Source organism: Cydia pomonella, chromosome 4, assembly GCF_033807575.1.
Source record: "Cydia pomonella isolate Wapato2018A chromosome 4, ilCydPomo1, whole genome shotgun sequence".
Taxonomy (NCBI): Eukaryota; Metazoa; Arthropoda; class Insecta; order Lepidoptera; family Tortricidae; genus Cydia; species Cydia pomonella.
In genome coordinates this window covers 9,041,401-9,060,122 of record NC_084706.1, presented here as the reverse complement: position 1 = coordinate 9,060,122, position 18,722 = coordinate 9,041,401, and the positions used below count along the sequence as shown (strand labels likewise).

At 39.2% G+C, this 18,722-nt stretch overlaps 1 protein-coding gene across 2 annotated transcripts in view; it reads right to left on the bottom strand.

Annotated features, from left to right (window-relative positions):
- Positions 1 to 18,722, bottom strand: part of LOC133517019 (spondin-1-like) — a 38,760-nt gene that overhangs the window by 8,297 nt on the left and 11,741 nt on the right. For both annotated transcript variants that reach the window (XM_061850123.1, XM_061850122.1), the window contains 7 exons: positions 16,919 to 17,125; positions 16,351 to 16,617; positions 13,368 to 13,533; positions 12,563 to 12,776; positions 2,180 to 2,392; positions 1,368 to 1,428; positions 393 to 578 (listed from right to left, as the gene is read on the bottom strand). In XM_061850123.1, the coding sequence (XP_061706107.1) occupies positions 393 to 578; positions 1,368 to 1,428; positions 2,180 to 2,392; positions 12,563 to 12,776; positions 13,368 to 13,533; positions 16,351 to 16,617; positions 16,919 to 17,125 (1,314 nt within the window). The remainder of the gene's footprint in view (positions 1 to 392; positions 579 to 1,367; positions 1,429 to 2,179; positions 2,393 to 12,562; positions 12,777 to 13,367; positions 13,534 to 16,350; positions 16,618 to 16,918; positions 17,126 to 18,722) is intronic.

Here is an 18,722-nt window from a genome sequence, read left to right as displayed (position 1 = left end):
TGTTTGGTGAAAGCATCGGCTATCTGATCTTCTAACCCAGAGGGGAAATTAGACCTTATTGAGACAAGTTCGTATTCCTTACGATGTTTTCCTTCAACAAAGAAGAAACTGGTTAAATATCACAGGGAATATTTATTGCATTGTATATATAAGTTCGATCGTACGACATCTTGTTTGGTGTGGAGGCTAGCCTAAAACACAGGCCAGCTCTCGTAAAATCACACTCATCAAGCCAAATTCTAGCGGCTAAATCACTACCATCAGCTAACGAGTACTGTAAGCCTAGGTCACAAATCGCACGCTCCGAGTCCGGTCAAACCAAATGAATGACGGTCGGTGTCTGCTTCTGCGTCGAGCGTGAGTAAAGTAACCCTCGGGTAACTGCCACCAACCAGATGCTGCAACTCCGCGAAGCGCTGATTCCAGGAGGCGAGCAGCCGGCGCGAGACCTCGCGCTGCACGCGACCGTCGCGCGCCAGGTACAGTCGCGCGCGCAGCCGCCGCCCGCGCCCGCAGCGCGCCGAGCACGGCGACCAGTCGCCCCACGCCGTCACCTTGCAGGCCTCTGTGCCGACGTCCTGCACACGACCCAAGTTTTATTTAAAAATAGTCAGGGGTCGACAATCGTCACTAATAAAACAAGGACCATTTTGCGCTGTAGCTTAGTTAGTACTAGTTACTGTAGTTAGTAATACTTATTTGTTTTACATTACCCAATATGGATACCCAAGCAAGCGAAAGATTTCAAAATTATACCATGAGCGTAGCGAGTAGTTCAAAAAGTGGAATCTTTCGCGTTACGAGAGTTTCAAAGCACGAGCGTCAAACTAATTTTGCCACCGCGTAAAATACAAAATGTTTCACCACATGACCACACCAACGCGAGGAAAATACAAATTGTCAAACATTACACAAAATCAAACTACATCGAATCCAAATGAACGTTATTAAATATTTATGATCGAAAATCATCATTCAGTCAATTCTACCAGCCAATTCAAAACTTGTATCAAATTACTTTGCCACTCTTGTGGATAAAATACAACTTTTTCACCAGTTTTTAAACAATAAAGAGAGCCTTTTGAAGGCTAGTGTGGGAAAATAAAGTCACAAGTCTTATCATAAACCTACTCTCGTTAGCGAAAGGCTGAAAGTACTGACAGTTGGAATCAAATAGTAACACATTTTTCCTACGGCCTTAAACCACGGACTGGAAGAGGTTTTTGTTATTTTAAGTTAACATCAGATTAAATCATTTATATAATTACATGTAGTACCCACATATAGGCATAATGAAATTAAAGGAAAGATAAACAAGGTCTCTAAGTTTCTATAGGTAGATTAAAATAAAACAAATTCTTACACACCATAAAGAACCAGTCGAAATTCGAAATTGTTGATGAGTTCGAACCGTCTTTTGTAGGAGGTCTGTAAAAAAAGAAACTTGTCACAAACCTCAATCATCAATTCATATGAAGGCGCCACCAGTGGAAAATAAATTGGAATGTTAACTGTTCAATATAGGAACTATCAAAATCGACATATATATATAATAAAAAAGACAGGAAAAAACCGAGGCGGGCAGGGCGAGGCAGATGGGAAGAATTCATTCCCATTTATTCCGGCCGGCCCCAGATGGGAATGGATCCTTCCCATTTGTACCCGGCGGGGACAGATGGGAATACACCTTTTAAATGAGAAGGTATTTACTTTAAACATTCAAGTTATTATTAAATAACTATTTAATGATGTGCAACACGTTGGTGGTTTTCGATCCTTTTTGTGTGATAATTATTAGTTACATGTAGGTACGTATGGAGTGCCCTTCTTAAATATATATATTTCTTACAATTTTGAGTACTATCTTAATCCAGTAGCAGCTTACAAAATACACCCATATTTCAAATTTATATGCCCCTTTCACCACTCGATTGACTCGATATAAACGAGTAAATACAGGTATACTGAGTAAATACTGAATATTCACTCAATATTTACCCGTGAGTAATTACTCACTACTAATTGTCAGTGACTTAAATATGAATGCCGTTAGGTATTTCATACTATTGTTACTGTTGTACCTACGAAATGGCACAGAAATTAAATTCCTTGACCGTACGTAAGTACCTAGATAGCACAATCATATAAATCATATTGCTTCCATTCCGTTTGTTCAAACCTGTGACAAGGGCCAGCATCACAGGGCAGCGCCTGGCTGAGTATGGTGCGCGCCTTGAACCCGACGTGACAGCGCTTGTGCGCGCGCGGCGCGGCGTAGTGGCGCGTGCGCGCGCGGACACCGCAGCCCTCGCACGGGGACCACTCCGACCATGGAGTCACGGCGCACGGCCCGGATGACTCCGCCGGGTCCGGCTCGTAGTCGCTTATTGCTCTGTAATAATTAGGTATGTTTGCAATTTTACAGCACGTTTTAAGCGTTCATACAACCCCAAAATGGTAAAGTTTTTCGGGTTCCGTATCTTTGTTCCATCTCCGCGCATATCCCCCTTAAATACAAACATAATATTATTACATTAGCATTTAATGAAATAGCCGTAATAGCGTCATACACAACAATTTAGGCATGCTGCGGTGTATGGAGTTTAAAAGTAGTTGTAAGGATTTAAAAATTGATTTTTTGAACCATTCATCAACTAGCATCCTTATCTAAATTCCTACTAAAAAATCGAGTCGTGAATCCTATGCACCTATATGAATAAGGTGAACAAAACAAAACCATTTCTTAATGGGTTTTGAGGAGGGCATTAGCGATTAAGGATAACTAGGTAGGTTATCAAGATTACAGAGCTACATGACATGGGTATTTTATTATACCTACTCCTAAGATTACGAGTATGTTCGCTAAGTTTAGATGGATGGCCGCTAGAATAGTGGAGCAGAAACGGAGCCTCTTGGAATTAAGAATCCTATTTCTTGAGAATGCGTAGACAATCAGACCCTGAACTCCTTTTATTTGTTTCAGGGGATGAAAAGGGTAGGTATTGGAGTGTAGAAGTGCGAGTTACCTGCAATATATCCCCTAGAAAATACTAAATTAAGGTGGTTCGATTTTCATACAAAAAACAATCGCTATTTATTAATTAATTACACAATATTATTACATAAATAGTTGCGCATCTATCTACTTTCGAATATTCATTTGCGCTAAATTAATAGAAAAACTTTGTTTCATACAGAAATCATGCAATAATCAACGTTATATTTTTATAAATTTTACTCATGTGTGTGTGACAAATGTCGTGTACAAATACATTGCGGCGTTGCCACTCCATGCATCGGCGCGACGTTGCGATGTTTGACGCGTTTTTAGCTGACTCTGTCGACACTGACACTCAGTGTGACCAGGCGTACGATAATTGTCGTACATGTACGATAATTTGGGCCCCGGTATGACGTAATGTTCCAAAGAGCATTATCCTACACTAAAGTACTATAATTTCAGCCCTTGGATGATGCCACCTTAAAAGTCTAGTAATTTGAAGCAAAATATGACACTTTCTCTCAGAAATAGGCTAAAATTAGTATCTTTTGGGTGTTCGGCTCCTTGGTGTAAGTTTTAAAATGTCACAATTTCCTGTATACCGTTTGAGTCTATCCCAAAAATACACAAACATAAACAGATTTTTGGCGCAATTTAGATTTTTGTCTTTTTTATTATTATTAATTGGAAGTTTAAGCTTATTTTGCAAGACATTTTTAGGGGCTGCCTTTTTGATTGGCGTACGATATTTTTTTCAACGGTAACAATAATATTGACACTCAAGTACGATAATTCTCTTCCGCTCACCTGGCAACACTGCTGAAACTTGACAGGACCTGGGGGCCTACCGCGAAAACCTAAATTCGCAAATTGTGGGGATCTTTCTCTTTTACTCTCACTAAGACGTAATTAGAGTGACAGAGAAAAATGCCCGAAATTGACGAATTTCGATTTTCCCGGTAGCCGCCCTGGTGCTTGAGGTACTTGATAGAAAACAAAGCTGCCGCATGTTCTGAATTGTGATTTTATGTGTTTTTGGATTGAAAATGATAGCAACGTCTAAATCAAGTTACAAAAATCATCGATATTCTGGTCCGCGAAAAACCAGGAAAAGTGTAACTGTAATTGGAGTCTACAAAAATGACCAATTCATAGAAAATATGACCTAGAAACTAGTTCACTTTTATAAAACTCAATTTTGTCCGAGATTGTACTTAGGCGAATACCTAAGGGAGCTAAGTGTATTGATCTTGAATAATTAGTTGGCTAATACATATATGACTCCAACATGATATGGACATTTACATCATAACTATTATACCTAGTTGGTTACTAAGTTCTGTTACTCGATTTCTTTCTTTCTTCCTAGCGTTGTCCCAGCATATTGCCACGGCTCAATGGAGCTTGGGGTCCGCTTTGACAACTAATCCCAAGATTTGGCGTAGGCACTAGTTTTTACGAAAGCCACTGCCATCTGACCTTCCAACCCAGAGGGTAAAACTAAGCCTTGTTGGGATTAGTCCAGTTTCCTCACGATGTTTTCCTTCACCGAAAAGCGACTGGTAAATATCAAATGATATCTGTTCTGAAGTTCTGTTACTCGATTTGCAACCTCTTTATTTCCGTTAAAACAAATGCTACCGAAAAAATAAAAAATGACATAATGTGGTGGATTTGTGAGCTATAATTATATACCACACATAACGCTTATCTCGTCGTATCTATAATGAATTGGGGCCTAAAAGAGAATCGTATTCCAATTTTTTGAAACGCTTGTATTACTTTCTATATTAACTAAAAGTTGCCTCAAAATTCAGCTTTTATACTAAAAACGGCTTTAATTATGTTAAATTAACAAAATATATTTTGAAAGATGGTTTCGCGCCCAAAACGCTCTTTGAAAATTGTGTGACGTCACAGTTTATGGTTTGACACATAACTACATACACACGTAGAAGATACGAACTGTCAACTGATATTTGTCATTTGTTGTTAATCGCCTAACTGTCAACAGTGTCAATCCGAGAGTTGTGACGTCATCAGAATCTTCAATGACGTTTCGAGTTTGGTCACGTGACGTGTGCCAAAAGATATTTTAAATTCAATATTTACAAAAATATGGTCATTACAGGTCCCCTAAAAGTAGTTTAACATGTTCTTATAATCCAAAAAAATTTTTGGGATACAATTATGCCCTAAGATTTGTAGATGGAAACAACCCTATTGCGTTGCACAAATGTGGGCACCCGCCAAACATGATTTTGGGTGTGTCATACTCAGGGCTAACACAGATTCATTTCTGTGAAAAAGGTGTGAAAACCGGAAACTGGAAACCGTTCTCGAACCAATAGTGAAGCCCTTAAGCCACACCCTATTTCAAAACCAGCCATGGATCTTTGAACAGGACTCAGCTCCTGCACATAAGGCAAAAACAACTCAAGCCTGGTTTCGAAGGAACAAAATTGACTTTATTGCCCACGAAGACTGGCCGTCCTCCAGCCCGGACCTTAAACCCCTGGATTATGCCATATAGCAGGTTATTGAGGAGAAAGCCTGTGCTAAACCCCACACAAATCTTAACTCCCTCAAGCGGGCCATAGTTAAGACAGTGACGGAATTAGACATGACAATCGTGCGTGCCGCTATTGATGACTGGCCTCGTCGTTTGAGGGCCTGTGTCAAAGCCAGAGGAGGCGATTTTGAATGATATTGTCATATGTAATTCCTGATTTTGTGTACTTCATTTTAATATATACTTTATTAAACTTTCGTTGGTATATTTTATGTAGATAAAGATTATTGAAGTAACAGAATTTAATAACCAACTAGGTAGAAAACAATGCAATACATAAACACATAAATTGGATATGATGTGATCCGTTGAATGAAATTGTCAATAAATAAAATAAATAAATAATTTTCTATCTCTAGGCATTGTGTGAAACTTCTAGTTGTGACAAAATATCGGGAAATCAATAATATAAACAAACATGGTAAATATCTTATTTCTTTTTATAATGGTTATAAATAGAAGGCCATGCAATTTTGTAACTCACTGTAATTTAATTAAATGTATGTTAAAAAAAAATGTTTTAATTCTACTGTAAAATAGTACCTACTTTTTTAAAGGCTGGGCAGTAAGGGATTGCTTTAATTTTAGAACAAAACAGCGTTTTTTTTTGAAAAAAATACCGGAAAATCTGACTTACAAATTTGGACTTTCTTAGGTTAATTCTACTTAGACTCTTCTCCACCCTAGCATTAAAGAAAGATATCCTAAAATATCCATACCATTACGTCACATTTTAGTGTGAAAGAAATTTCAATGTAAAACTAAAATTTCAATACAAATTTTCGGGTTTTTTTAACACGAGGATTGATTATGCTAGTGATTCTGAGTTGGAAGAACCCAAAAATATCATGTTGTGTGAGAATCAGATTTTTAATATTTTTATGGAAAACGCTCATATTTCTCATAAAATAATTTATTAATAATAGGTACCTACTTGATAATACTGATAACAAAAAAAAAATTATGAGTCTCGAACCCACATCCTCTTGCATGTATTTCCACGTACATACCGCAACGCTATTGAAGCCTACTCACGCTGTGCCAAATTGTCTACTACAAGGATCCCAATAAGACTGTTTGAATGTGTGAGTGATACTTAGAAATAGAGTCAAGAAACATTCTGTCGACATTAAGGGGTAGTTTTTGTACAATGAAGTGTTCAATGTTTGTTGTAATAGTTCAATATTTATTTAATGAGTGCGCTAAACATAATTTACAGTATAGAAATACCAAGACTACTCCACAAAAATTATTAAAACTCAAAATTTGCAATTGTGGCGCCATCTGGTGAGGTTTAAGCTTTGGGTAACCTAATCGAACCACCTTAATTAAATATGGCTAAATTCATGAGCAATAAGTTCCAATATGTAATTTACATAACAAATGAGCGCGACTACTCCGGATCAAAAAATAGCAAACATTTACGAATTAAATTATCGATTTCTCATACCGTAAATTATCATCCGAACGTTTGTGGTTTGTCAAAAACAGATAACCAATATTTGAACAAGAGGTGCTATAGGTACCTATTCAAAGATGTATTCATTGTATAGACGTGTAAAGTTTAAGAAATATCGTTCTCCCGAGTCTGACAGCTGAAATAGATGGCAAGATGGCACTGTACGGCGTCTAATGTTTTAGATTAAATTAGATTCGATTCGATTATATTAGATTAGATTAAATTAAATCAACCTTTATTTCAAGCTCAGGCTCATACAATGTTAGTTACTTACAGATGTTACAATTAAAACACAAAATAATACTTTGCTACTCCGCGAAAAGCTAACGTGCTAATTCGTTATACTTAGTTGCCGCAAAAATAAATACGCAAATTAAACGTAAATGGATTTTTGCGGTCGGAGGGTGGTAACATTAATTGCATGTAAAAATACGCAAGTAAGTATAACGGGTTAGCACTGATTGATTAGCACGTTATCTTGTCGCGGATTAGCAAAGTAATATTTTTTGTTTTAATTAATATGGATTTCCGCAAAGTAACGCCTGATTCTATTCGTTACATGTTACAATAACAAAAAAACTTAAAACTATGTTAGTAACAATAAAGCTAGACAGTTACAACGGTTCACCGTTACAGGGTTTGTGAATGTGAAGTCCGCAGCAGTGCACAATATACGGACAGTCGATCCTGTCCGCAATCATACTTGGGTTTCATTTGTTTTGTAGTAAGTGAATTGTTTAACATTGTACATATAACATGTCTAACAGTGAATGGCAACTAGACTGCATAATGTACAGTGCCATCTACATTAGCTGAAAAAATTGAATTTGTCTTTACACATTATGTAATAATTCGTAATTCTGGCTAACAAAAGTTGACAAAACATATAGCGCCTTAGCGCCGTACCTACACCACCATCTTCTTTAGCTGTCAAACTCGAGGAAATTAACTATTAGGGTTCCGTAGCCAAATGGCAAAAAACGGAACCCTTATAGATTCGTCATGTCCGTCTGTCTGTCCGATTCTGTCACAGCCACTTTTTTCCGAAACTATAAGAGCTGTACTGTTCAAACTTAGTAAGTGGATGTATTCTATGAACCGCATTAAGATTTTCACACAAAAATAGAAAAAAAAAACAATAAATTTTGGGGGTTCCCCATACTTAGAACTGAAACTCAAAAAATCTTTTTTCATCAAACCCATACGTGTGGGGTATCTATGGATAGGTCTTCAAAAATGATATTGAGGTTTCTAATATCATTTTTTTCTAAAATGAATAGTTTGCGCGAGAGACACTTCCAAAGTGGTAAAATGTGTGTCCCCCCCCCCGTAACTTCTAAAATAACAGAATGAAAAATCTAAAAAAAAATATATGATATACATTGCCATGTAAACTTCCACCGAAAATTGGTTTGAACGAGATCTAGTAAGTATTTTTTTTTTAATACGTCATGAAATTAAAAAAATTTTTTTTTTCAACATACCCATACATGTGGGGTATCTATGGATAGGTCTTCAAAAATGATATTAAGGTTTCTAATATAATTTTTTTCTAAACTGAATAGTTTGCGCGAGAGAACCTCCCAAAGTGAAAAAAAGTGTGTGTCCCCCCCCCGTAACTTCTAAAATAACAGAATGAAAAATCTAAAAAAAATATATGATATACATTGCCATGTAAACTTCCACCGAAAATTGGTTTGAACGAGATCTAGTAAGTAGTTTTTTTTTAATACGTCATGAAATTAAAAAAATTTTTTTTTTTTCAACATACCCATACATGTGGGGTATCTATGGATAGGTCTTCAAAAATGATATTAAGGTTTCTAATATAATTTTTTTCTAAACTGAATAGTTTGCGCGAGAGAACCTCCCAAAGTGAAAAAAAGTGTGTCCCCCCCCCCTGTAACTTCTAAAATAACAGAATGAAAAATCTAAAAAAAATATATGATATACATTACGATGCAAACTTCTAACGAAAATTGGTTTGAACGAGATCTAGTGAGTAGTTTTTTTTAATACGTCAAAAAATTAAAAAAAAAATTTTTTTCGTCAAACCCATACGTGTGGGGTATCTATGGATAGGTCTTCAAAAATGATATTTAGGTTCCTAATATAATTTTTTTCTAAAGTGAATAGTTTGCGCGAGAGACACTACCAAAGTGGTAAAATGTGTGTCCAAAGTGGTAAAATGTTGAACGAGATCTAGTAGTTTAAGTAGTTTTTTTTTAATACGTCATAAAGGAACCCTTCATGGGCGAGTCCGACTCGCACTTGGCCGCTTTTTTTCTAAGTCAGTGAGGTGACACTCGATCTTTCTCGGCTCAGAATTGCTCCGAGCAATTATTAGGGTTGACACAACTAGACGTCCCTTTGCGGGCACAACCACCGATAAGATAATTACTTGAATTTTGAGTTGATAGTGCCATACATTAGAAAGGGTCAATATGATTCGTCCCTGAATCGCTGTCAAACTTCGATTTTGTAGGAAGTGTCATTTCTGTACGGTAGTACTATTACTTATTCTGTGATACAGCCTTATAATTAATGAATCTGTGGCTGTAACGATACCTATCGCGTAGAAGGTAAATATCCGCTTATATTAATCATACATGTAAAGCCTGACCAGCAATATATGATGACGCACCATATTGCGGAATTTCATTGGAACTAAATTTTTCATACTATACTGAGCTGTCACCATACATGAGGATAACAGCGCCCTCTTGACAATGATCATATATTTCTGGTCGGGCTTTACATAAATCTAACTTACCGAACAAACCAAGACGATATCAGCCACTTAAAATTAAAATTGCGGTACTTGCGGTATATATATATATATATATATATATATATATATATATATATATATATATGACTTGGATCTATCCAATTAAGCCAGTGTTGACAATCAATTGCGATGGCTCGAGCGGCAATTATTTTCGTGGTTCTCATGCTGAGGTGATGCATGTAGTATATTCAGGTTAGTACAAATTATGAATTATTTATCCTATTAAAGGAGCTGTGTAAAATGTATACGAAGTGTATTGATGGCGTTGCATCTGTTTTCTCAGAGAGACACATTTAAAACGTATCACTGAAGGGCCAAAAGACGGAAACACCGATTCATTTAAATTTTATTTATAAATATAATATCGTTCGAATAAGCGACTTTTAGATACCTAACTGCTAAAATAGGGTTACTAAAATAGGGTTCTACGCTTTTTGAATGTATCGTGGGGCACGGTAAGGCTCCGCCAAGATGAGCAAAGCGAAGCGCAAGGGCACTACCTGCTTTGTCTCGAAGCGCTTCGTAGTGATATAATGCAACACCGTCGACGCTGCTGTACCTATGTGTCTACATTACCTTACGAAGGTCGATGACATCATACAGTATGTGAGAGTAAAGTACTCGTCCTGAGAGTGTCGAAATTGGAATCCCGACACAATGTGAATTTTAATAATCGTTTGTGGTGAGCGTTCCGACTGATCATCTAGGGACCTTCAACAAGGAGAATTTTTGGCCGAAGGGCGTCATGTTTCGGCGGTTCCGAGGCCGGCTCCCTGACACTGCGGGGTTGCGTAATGCATCGCAACCATAATGTGATTTGTAGTATTTAGTTTTCAATTATATTGTTATAATATGTATGTTAGTTTTATGGTGTTGATTTACTAGTTGCCTGAAATAAAGATTTTCATTTCATTCATTCATAATGTCAAAGTGGACGTATTAAGCATAATAAATTTCAATTGCATAGCTTTAGATTTTATTCATATCCAGAAAACCTCAAATTCGTCACTGACTCACTCACTCACTGATGATCATCAGAACCCTGAGGGTACTTCCTGAAGACCTAGGAAGCTTAGATATGTACTCAGAAAACTGATGAGAAAGTTGCAATTGTAAAAAATGGGTCACGTAATATGGGTACTGGTTTAGATGACAAAAATAAGATGGCGGGAATATTGTGTGACTTATCGAAAGCATTTGACGTCATCAGTCACGTGCTACTGCTCAAAAAACTAAATTTGTATGATGTCCAAGACAACGCTCACCAGCTGTTTACGTCTTTTTTATCGGACCGCAAACATTTCGTAAAACTGCTTGCCGACGGCAAACCACTACAATCCGACGCAGGGTCTGTAAATATCGGTATTCCGCAGGGTTCTGCTCTTGGAAATACGTTATTTCTGCTCTTTATAAACGACCTGCCGTCGAATCTTGCAGCTGGTTTGCCCGTATTGTTTGCGGACGACACAACCGTGTTGGTTAGTGCAGAATCTTACGACCAGCTAAGCCTAAAGATAAGTGATGCTTGTGCGCAGTTACAGACCTGGTTTTCAGCAAATGGGCTCATACTAAACTGTTCCAAGTCAAACGTGATGCTATTCTCTGGTCGGAAGATTCCACTGCCACCATGCATGGCCAGCAGTCCGATGCCAGTGTGAAATGAGAGTAGGTTCCTTGGGTTTATAGTTGACTGTAACCTTAACTGGAAGCACCATGTTGACAGTGTCTGTGATAGGTTGGGTAGTGCAGTCTTTGCGTTGCGAAAGATGAAGCCACTTATTTCGAAGGAAGCTCTAAAGCAGGTGTACTTTGCTCACTTCCATTCTATTATGTCGTACGGCACGCTCATTTGGGGTAACTCCACTGATGCCAGAAGAGTCCTCATAGTTCAGAAGAGAGCAATTCGTACACTTGCTGGAGTAAAACACAGACACCCATGTAAAGAACTTTTTATTTCGGAACGCATAATGACTCACTACTCACAACACCTCTTTGAACTCATAATATTTGTCAGAAATAATATTGCTCAATTTTCTCGTGTAGATTGTCCGGGAAAATAACTGCGTAACACAGGTCGTCTCAGAACAGTTCCTCGTCGCTTGGTGCTTTCAAAAAGGAACCCACGAATAATCGGACCTACTTATTTCGAGCACCTACATGCCGAGATAAGAAACGAGCAATGCGACGAAATATTTAGACGTAAATAAATTGAGAAACCTTTTGTTGGAAAACCCTCTGTACTCAGTAAATGAGTTCATGGAATTGACATTTTGATTCAGAAATTGTTTTTATTCTTATTGTTTTTATTTATTGACATTGTTTTCTTTATCATACAGATGATCCTTATTGGGAGATACTATTTCATTGTTTTTTTATATTGTTGTGTGTTCGTCTTTCTATTTCATTGTTTTTTTATATTGTCATTACCATTCTGCGATTACAGTTACAGTTTGGTCTACATTTTAAATCAAATTAATATTTGATTCAACGATTAGAAAAAAAATTAGGGATCATCTCACAATTCCCACCCAGACCGACTTTTTCGTAGTCCCAGAGTAAGCAAAACTACTCGTACCTACTCGAATAGATAAATTTACACGTATGTATTTAGATATGACATAAAAAAAAAACCCATATTACACATATTCGTGCCCATCAATACATGGCATTGCCACTGCCAGGATTCAAACCCACGACCAGTAGCTTCGCAGGCTACTAAATGTTCTACTTATGACGTACCTGCAGTGCATCCTTGGGCCGCGGCACTTGCGGTGGTCGGTGAGCTGCGCGCGGCACGCCTCCTTGCGCGCGCGCGCCGGCCACATGTAGTACCGCTGGCGCGACGCGCGGCCCTCCCCGCACGTAACGCTGCACGCCGACCACGCGCCCCACGTGTGCGTCGTGCACGCGCCAGACGCGCCCAGCTCCGATTTGTGCTCCGGACTCGGTCCGCCTGATACACCAGTAAATCGTAGAAATGCGTTCAAGATGAAGTATTTCGGTCAGGGAAATATACCTATACACTCTGAGCTTGCACGCTCGACGCTGACGCCGACCGACTACCTACTCTACCTAGGCGGTACGCGTCTACGTCGAGCGTGAAATCTCGAAGTGTGCGTTCCGTGGCCCTCGCGGAAGTCTTTTAGTCTTCGGTTGATGTGCTGTTCGTCGCGCACGTCACATTACTGTACCCAGCAAGGGGACGAAGGCCTGATGCAAAATTCTCAAAAGGTGACTTCAAGGTCCAGCAGTAAACTTGACCCGATGGCGCCGTAATATCATTGAACTTATTTGAAAGAAAAAAAAACAATAGGTTGACACCCTAATCGTTTATCAAAATTTTCTCAGTGCAACGGTAAGCTGGCCTACGTGAAAAAATAATACACAAAATACATAATACAAACGTAGTAGGTATAAAAACCAATTTTTGGCTTAATAGGATAAAAAAGCCGCAACTCAACAAAGCGTTGTAAATCGGCGACCACGCGTCGTTCAGCACGCCAGCGGCTAGACAAAGGCTGCTCGTAACACCAACTTCACTAACCAGTGCCGTCGCAACTCTTCTCATAGAGACGGAGTCGGTTGAGCCGCAGGCGCGCGTAGGGCCGCATCTCGCCTGTGGTGCTGAAGAAGGGCGAGCGCGCGTCGCGCGGCCAGTCCGGCCGTAGCGCTCGCACCGGCGCCGCCGGCACCGACGGTTGCCGCCGTGACTGACACAAACACACGTTTACTACGAGGGTTGTTTGAGAAGTAACTTGGTTTGACATGAAAAAATAATAATATTGCAATAGTTATTTGTACAATAAGAGAGCAAAGTTTGATATTTCTTCGAGTGCTTATTTTGAGTCCCTTTCAAGCGAAAGATTCTATAATAGAATCTTGAGCGCAGTAAGGGACTCAAAAGCGCACGAGATGTAAATAACTTTGATCTCGAGTAGTACACAAAAAATTTCGAAATAAGTAGCGAACATCAATTGACAGTTCTTTACTTTTCTTTGTAAAAAAAACTGTAAGATACGGTCCGAATTGCGGATACAACTATTTGTCAACTATAGTAGAGATCGTTAAAAGTAGAATTATTTACTTTGCGTAACAATTGCGTATTTTTTTAAGTTCACTGTTTTGATTGCATAATAAAATACGTAAAATATGGTGTTTTTATTAAATTTTAAACTTTTATTTCATTAATTAATTATTACGATTGAGGACTCGTAGGGTGTTTTGGAACGATGCTGTCTGACTTATTTCGGGGGTCTAATATAAACCGTCAATATACCGTTGAATTACGTATGCACTTATTTTTGTCTCTTTCTTGTTGCTAATGACGTGAAAGGGACAACGACAATAGAATCCCAATATTTCGAACTTGTATTAGGCCCCGCACGTTGAAATAACATTCGAATATAAGTTCACTTGAATTTTATTTAGTCTCACTCAGTGAGCAAAATGCGATTTTGCTCACTGTTTTTAAGTAGCAAATTACCCTTGCTCCAGCTGTTGACGTAAAAATGTATTTATTTTATTTCTCTACGTAATCCCCAAAAATTCTACGCATTTGTCCCAACGAATCTTCAACTTCTCTATGCCTTTAAGGAAGTGCGTCTCTTCAAGGGCCTCGAAATACGCATTGACGGTAGTACTATTAGTTATTCTGTGGCATTGATCTCCCGTATAACTTCCTCATTGGACTTAAATTTTATCACTGAAAGAAATGTTTTGAGTTTCGGGAAGAGGTATTAGTCCGACGGAGCCAAATCTGAGGGCCTACCGCGAACCACGTTCGACGTGTTGCCTCCCTGTCACACTTACGAACGAACGAACATAGTATGCCTTTCCAGTAGACGATATGCATTTGGCTTTCTTTGGAGCTGGCTCACCATGACCAACACGTTGTTTCGACTGTTGTTTCGTCTGCGGGATGTAGTGATGGATAAATGATTCAGCCATAGTGACAAAACTGCGAATAAAATCTGTAGGATGCAAATTTTCATCAGATATTCGCATGCGAATACGCATTTATTTTGTTCTGGGGCCTACCGCGAAAACCAAAATTCGCAAATTGCCTGATCTTTCTCTTTAACTATCACTAAGACGTAATTCGAGTGACAGAGAAAAATGCCCGCAGTTGACGAACTCCTATTTTCGCGGTTATAGCCCTGGAGTCATTAATCGTGGCACCCACCCTGCACAAAGTTTCTTCATGTGCAACTCGTTGTGTAAAATAAAATGCACCCGATCTGAAGAGGTGTTTGTGGCTTCAGCTAATTCGCGTATTTTCAATCTTCGGTCGGCTAAAACAAAATCATGGATTTTATCGATGACTTTGACTAAAACTGTCATTTTCGGGGCTCTAGAGCGAAGTGCATCCTATTGAGGATGAAAACAAGCATTGGCTTGTCCTGTCTCGCTAAAATTATTTACCCAACGTCGAACCGTTTCGTAGGAAGGACACAAACTACCCAACGTAGGTAAAATCTTTTCATGGATTTGTCTCGCCATTTTGCCTTCCAAAAAAAAGACAAGAATAACTCCACGAATTCCAAATTTCTTCATTTTACCGCGTAACTCAGGCCACTTTTGTTTGAACTATGGAAGGTAGATTTAAGGAACATAATCTCCATATACCAAAAAGTATCCGACAAAAAATCATAAATAGGTGGCGCTACAATACCTGGAATACTTGAGTAAACAATCTAATCATAGACAGCGCACTTACCTCCGTCAATAACGCCTAGGTTCTTAGCTATACTCTATCAATACTCTGGAGAGATTTGGAACTATTATTTATAGCTGACAGCTGGACACTTTGCAATAGTTCTGCCTATAGAGATTCTATTCCTTGCCTCTACCTTCCATAGTTTGAACTACTGTCAAATTCCCGTCAAAAATGACGACGCCACAGATTAAATATTTTTAGTACTAAACAAAATCAATACATACAGAGTTGACGCCAACGCCTTCTATATATACGTAGGGGAAACAAGTTACTTCTCAAACCCCCCTCGTAAAATATAAGTGAGCAACCAAATCTCCGATTAGCACGCAATGGATTTATATAGAATAGCGATGATCCGTCTGATTGTACGCGTATGCATTAGCCTAATGCTGCCACTTTCAAGAGTTTTAAGAAGGACAACTTTTCAAATGCGTTAGTTTGTAGAATCTGCATGATAGTCGTTGATGTTGAACGGTAAAAATCTTTGTAAAAACACGGATAATCAAAATTAAATTGAACTTTCATTCCATTCATGTTTCGTCTGCTTCTATGAACCAATAACCGATCACGACAATTGATACCAATTTATCACATTCGGCATCCATTGTTCACTCACTCATTACATTAGTATCATCCGTCCACTCATTACAACAAGTGTATAGTCCGATATCCAATAGAATCTTGCTACAAACTAGTGGATTCGCTTCTGTGAACGCATTTTTGCCTGTATTTGACCTATCTACGCAACTGGTGTGGCTTGTCAATGCTTGTTGCTTGCTAACAGTTACAATAACGTTCAATAAAATCTCACCGTATAGGCAATGCCACTGTCAGTACCAGCATCATATGGATAAAGTGACAACGTAGCAGATGTGCTCCAGGTACAGTTCGCATTACAGAGCTCCAGAGCAGACACACCAACTATCCAATCTGGGGACGGCGCTAGTTTAGCAGCCAATGATACGAGGTGGTGCTTGGCATCCACTCGGAATACAGCGAAGGTGCTGGGCGATCCCGTGCCGGCCACCTGCTGCCACGATATGCCGCGAGCTTTGATTATTGTGCGGATATGGTCACTCTGCGAACAAACATAATCATTTTCATATGTGAGACAACGCGGTAAAAGTAGTACCTACCTATTTGTCAGCCCGCTCGCCACCTGAACCCATATAATTATTTGCCCTTTTTTCTGCACTCGTTAATGCACGGTGTAAGAGCGTAATGCAAGGTAGAGCTCTGTACCTTACCTCAGCCTTCAACTCTTTTTCCAAAAACCATAGTAGCACCGTCTTCAGCCAGTCGCCTAAGCCCGGCGCTGACGAGTCGTCCTTCCTCCCACGCACGGTGTGAGAGACTACGATAATAACAGTATCTCTTACCTCAGCCTTCAGCTCTTTTTCCAAAGCCGTAGTGGCACCGTCTTCGGCCAGTCGCCTGAGTCCAGCGCTGGCAACTCGTCCCTCCTGCCACACGCGGTACTGAGCGGTGTGAGAGGCGCCGATGACGTCGCTGAAGTGCGCACGCGCGCCCTCCGGTGGAAACTCGCGCGGATGCGTATTGCGGGACCATAGTCCTTCAAAGGTTACCTGTAGGTATCACAAACGACGATTTAACACAAACGTATTACATACTTCACAATACTTTAGATTAAGTAAGTAAACTATAAAATTAGAAAACTTTGAAATTAAAGAACTTAGGTATTCCTTTTTTCAGTGGCGAAGTAGCGAATGTCTCCGATAGACAATTGAAGTAGGTACGTAAAACAAGGGTATTACTCGTAGTAGTTTGTAAAACCCAAAAAGATGTAAACTTCAAACAACATTCAGACTATCAACCGCAAGGGCGGATCCACCGTTGTGGGCACGATGGGCATGCCCACAACCCTAATAGGATGCCCTATTGATTTGCCGAGTAAAATTATGCCGATTTTTGTTTCGCAGAGGCTTTAGCAGAGGACTGTTTGGCAGAACTTCATTACGCAGAGTAGTCAGTTCGCAACTTGGCATAACATTGATAAGCTCATATACTTTTCGTAGAATAATTGTTTGGTAACCGTCATAATTACCTGAGAAACCCTTGGTCGAAACACGATAGGTAGAGTGATTTTTTGTATTAATTAGAAATTCGAGCATGTAAATCGAGAGAGATCGATACTTATTTACAAGAATAATAATTATTTACTAACATTACAGGGGCAATTATTTTTTAGCTTAAGGGGTCATATAAATCTAAAACATTTACAAATATTAGTACAATTTCTAAAAATAATGCCAGATTTTAATTTACAATCGCAGGAGTTTTTTCAGCGTAGTTTTCTATCTAGTAAATCTATCAAACAGGGCTCCATGGACTGCAATAAATAGTAAGATTTTCGATACATTACCTCATACGCCGATTATATGTATGTAGTATAAGTACCGCAATTGCTAAATTACTAACTGTTAGTTAAATTATTGCCATTTTAGATAGATAGATAGATTTATTTATTGGTACTAATTATACACTGTCAAAATTGGTTAAAAATTACAATTTACAAATATAGGTATTCGAAATTAAAATGTAAAAACGTTACTCGAGTAAAGGCCTGCGCAAACTGGAGAGAGGAGGATTTACTCGGCGCAGCGCACGCCGATGATATACAATCCCCTGCGATACCGCAAGCGCCCGCCAGCGCGGCGTATGCGGCCGGCACACCAGGAAGCACTTCGGCGTATACCGGGGCATGCCCCGGCATGCCGGGGCCTACCGCCGCGGTATCTTCTATCGTGCTCCTCGATGCCGCGGAGTAATAATCCTCCGTGATGCTCCGAGGTCGGTCTCAGAAAATTCAAATTTATACCTTAGTTTCATTGAAATAGGGAAGAATATCGCTATATATTCGCTTTTCGGTGAAGGAAAACATCGTGAGGAAACCGGACTAATCCCAACAAGGCCTAGTTTATCCTCTGGGTTGGAAGGTCAGATGGCAGTCGCTTTCGTAAAAACAAGTGCCTACGCCACATCTTGGGATTAGTTGTCAAGCGGACCCCAGGCTCCCATGAGCCGTGGCAAAATGCCGGGACAACGCGAGGAAGAAGAGGGAAGAATATACATTGATAAAATTAAAGTAATCTGCGCAGACTCTGCCGGTTTGCGCAGGGCTTAAAAGTTGTTTAAACGAGCAGATTACTCTGCCAAATGAAA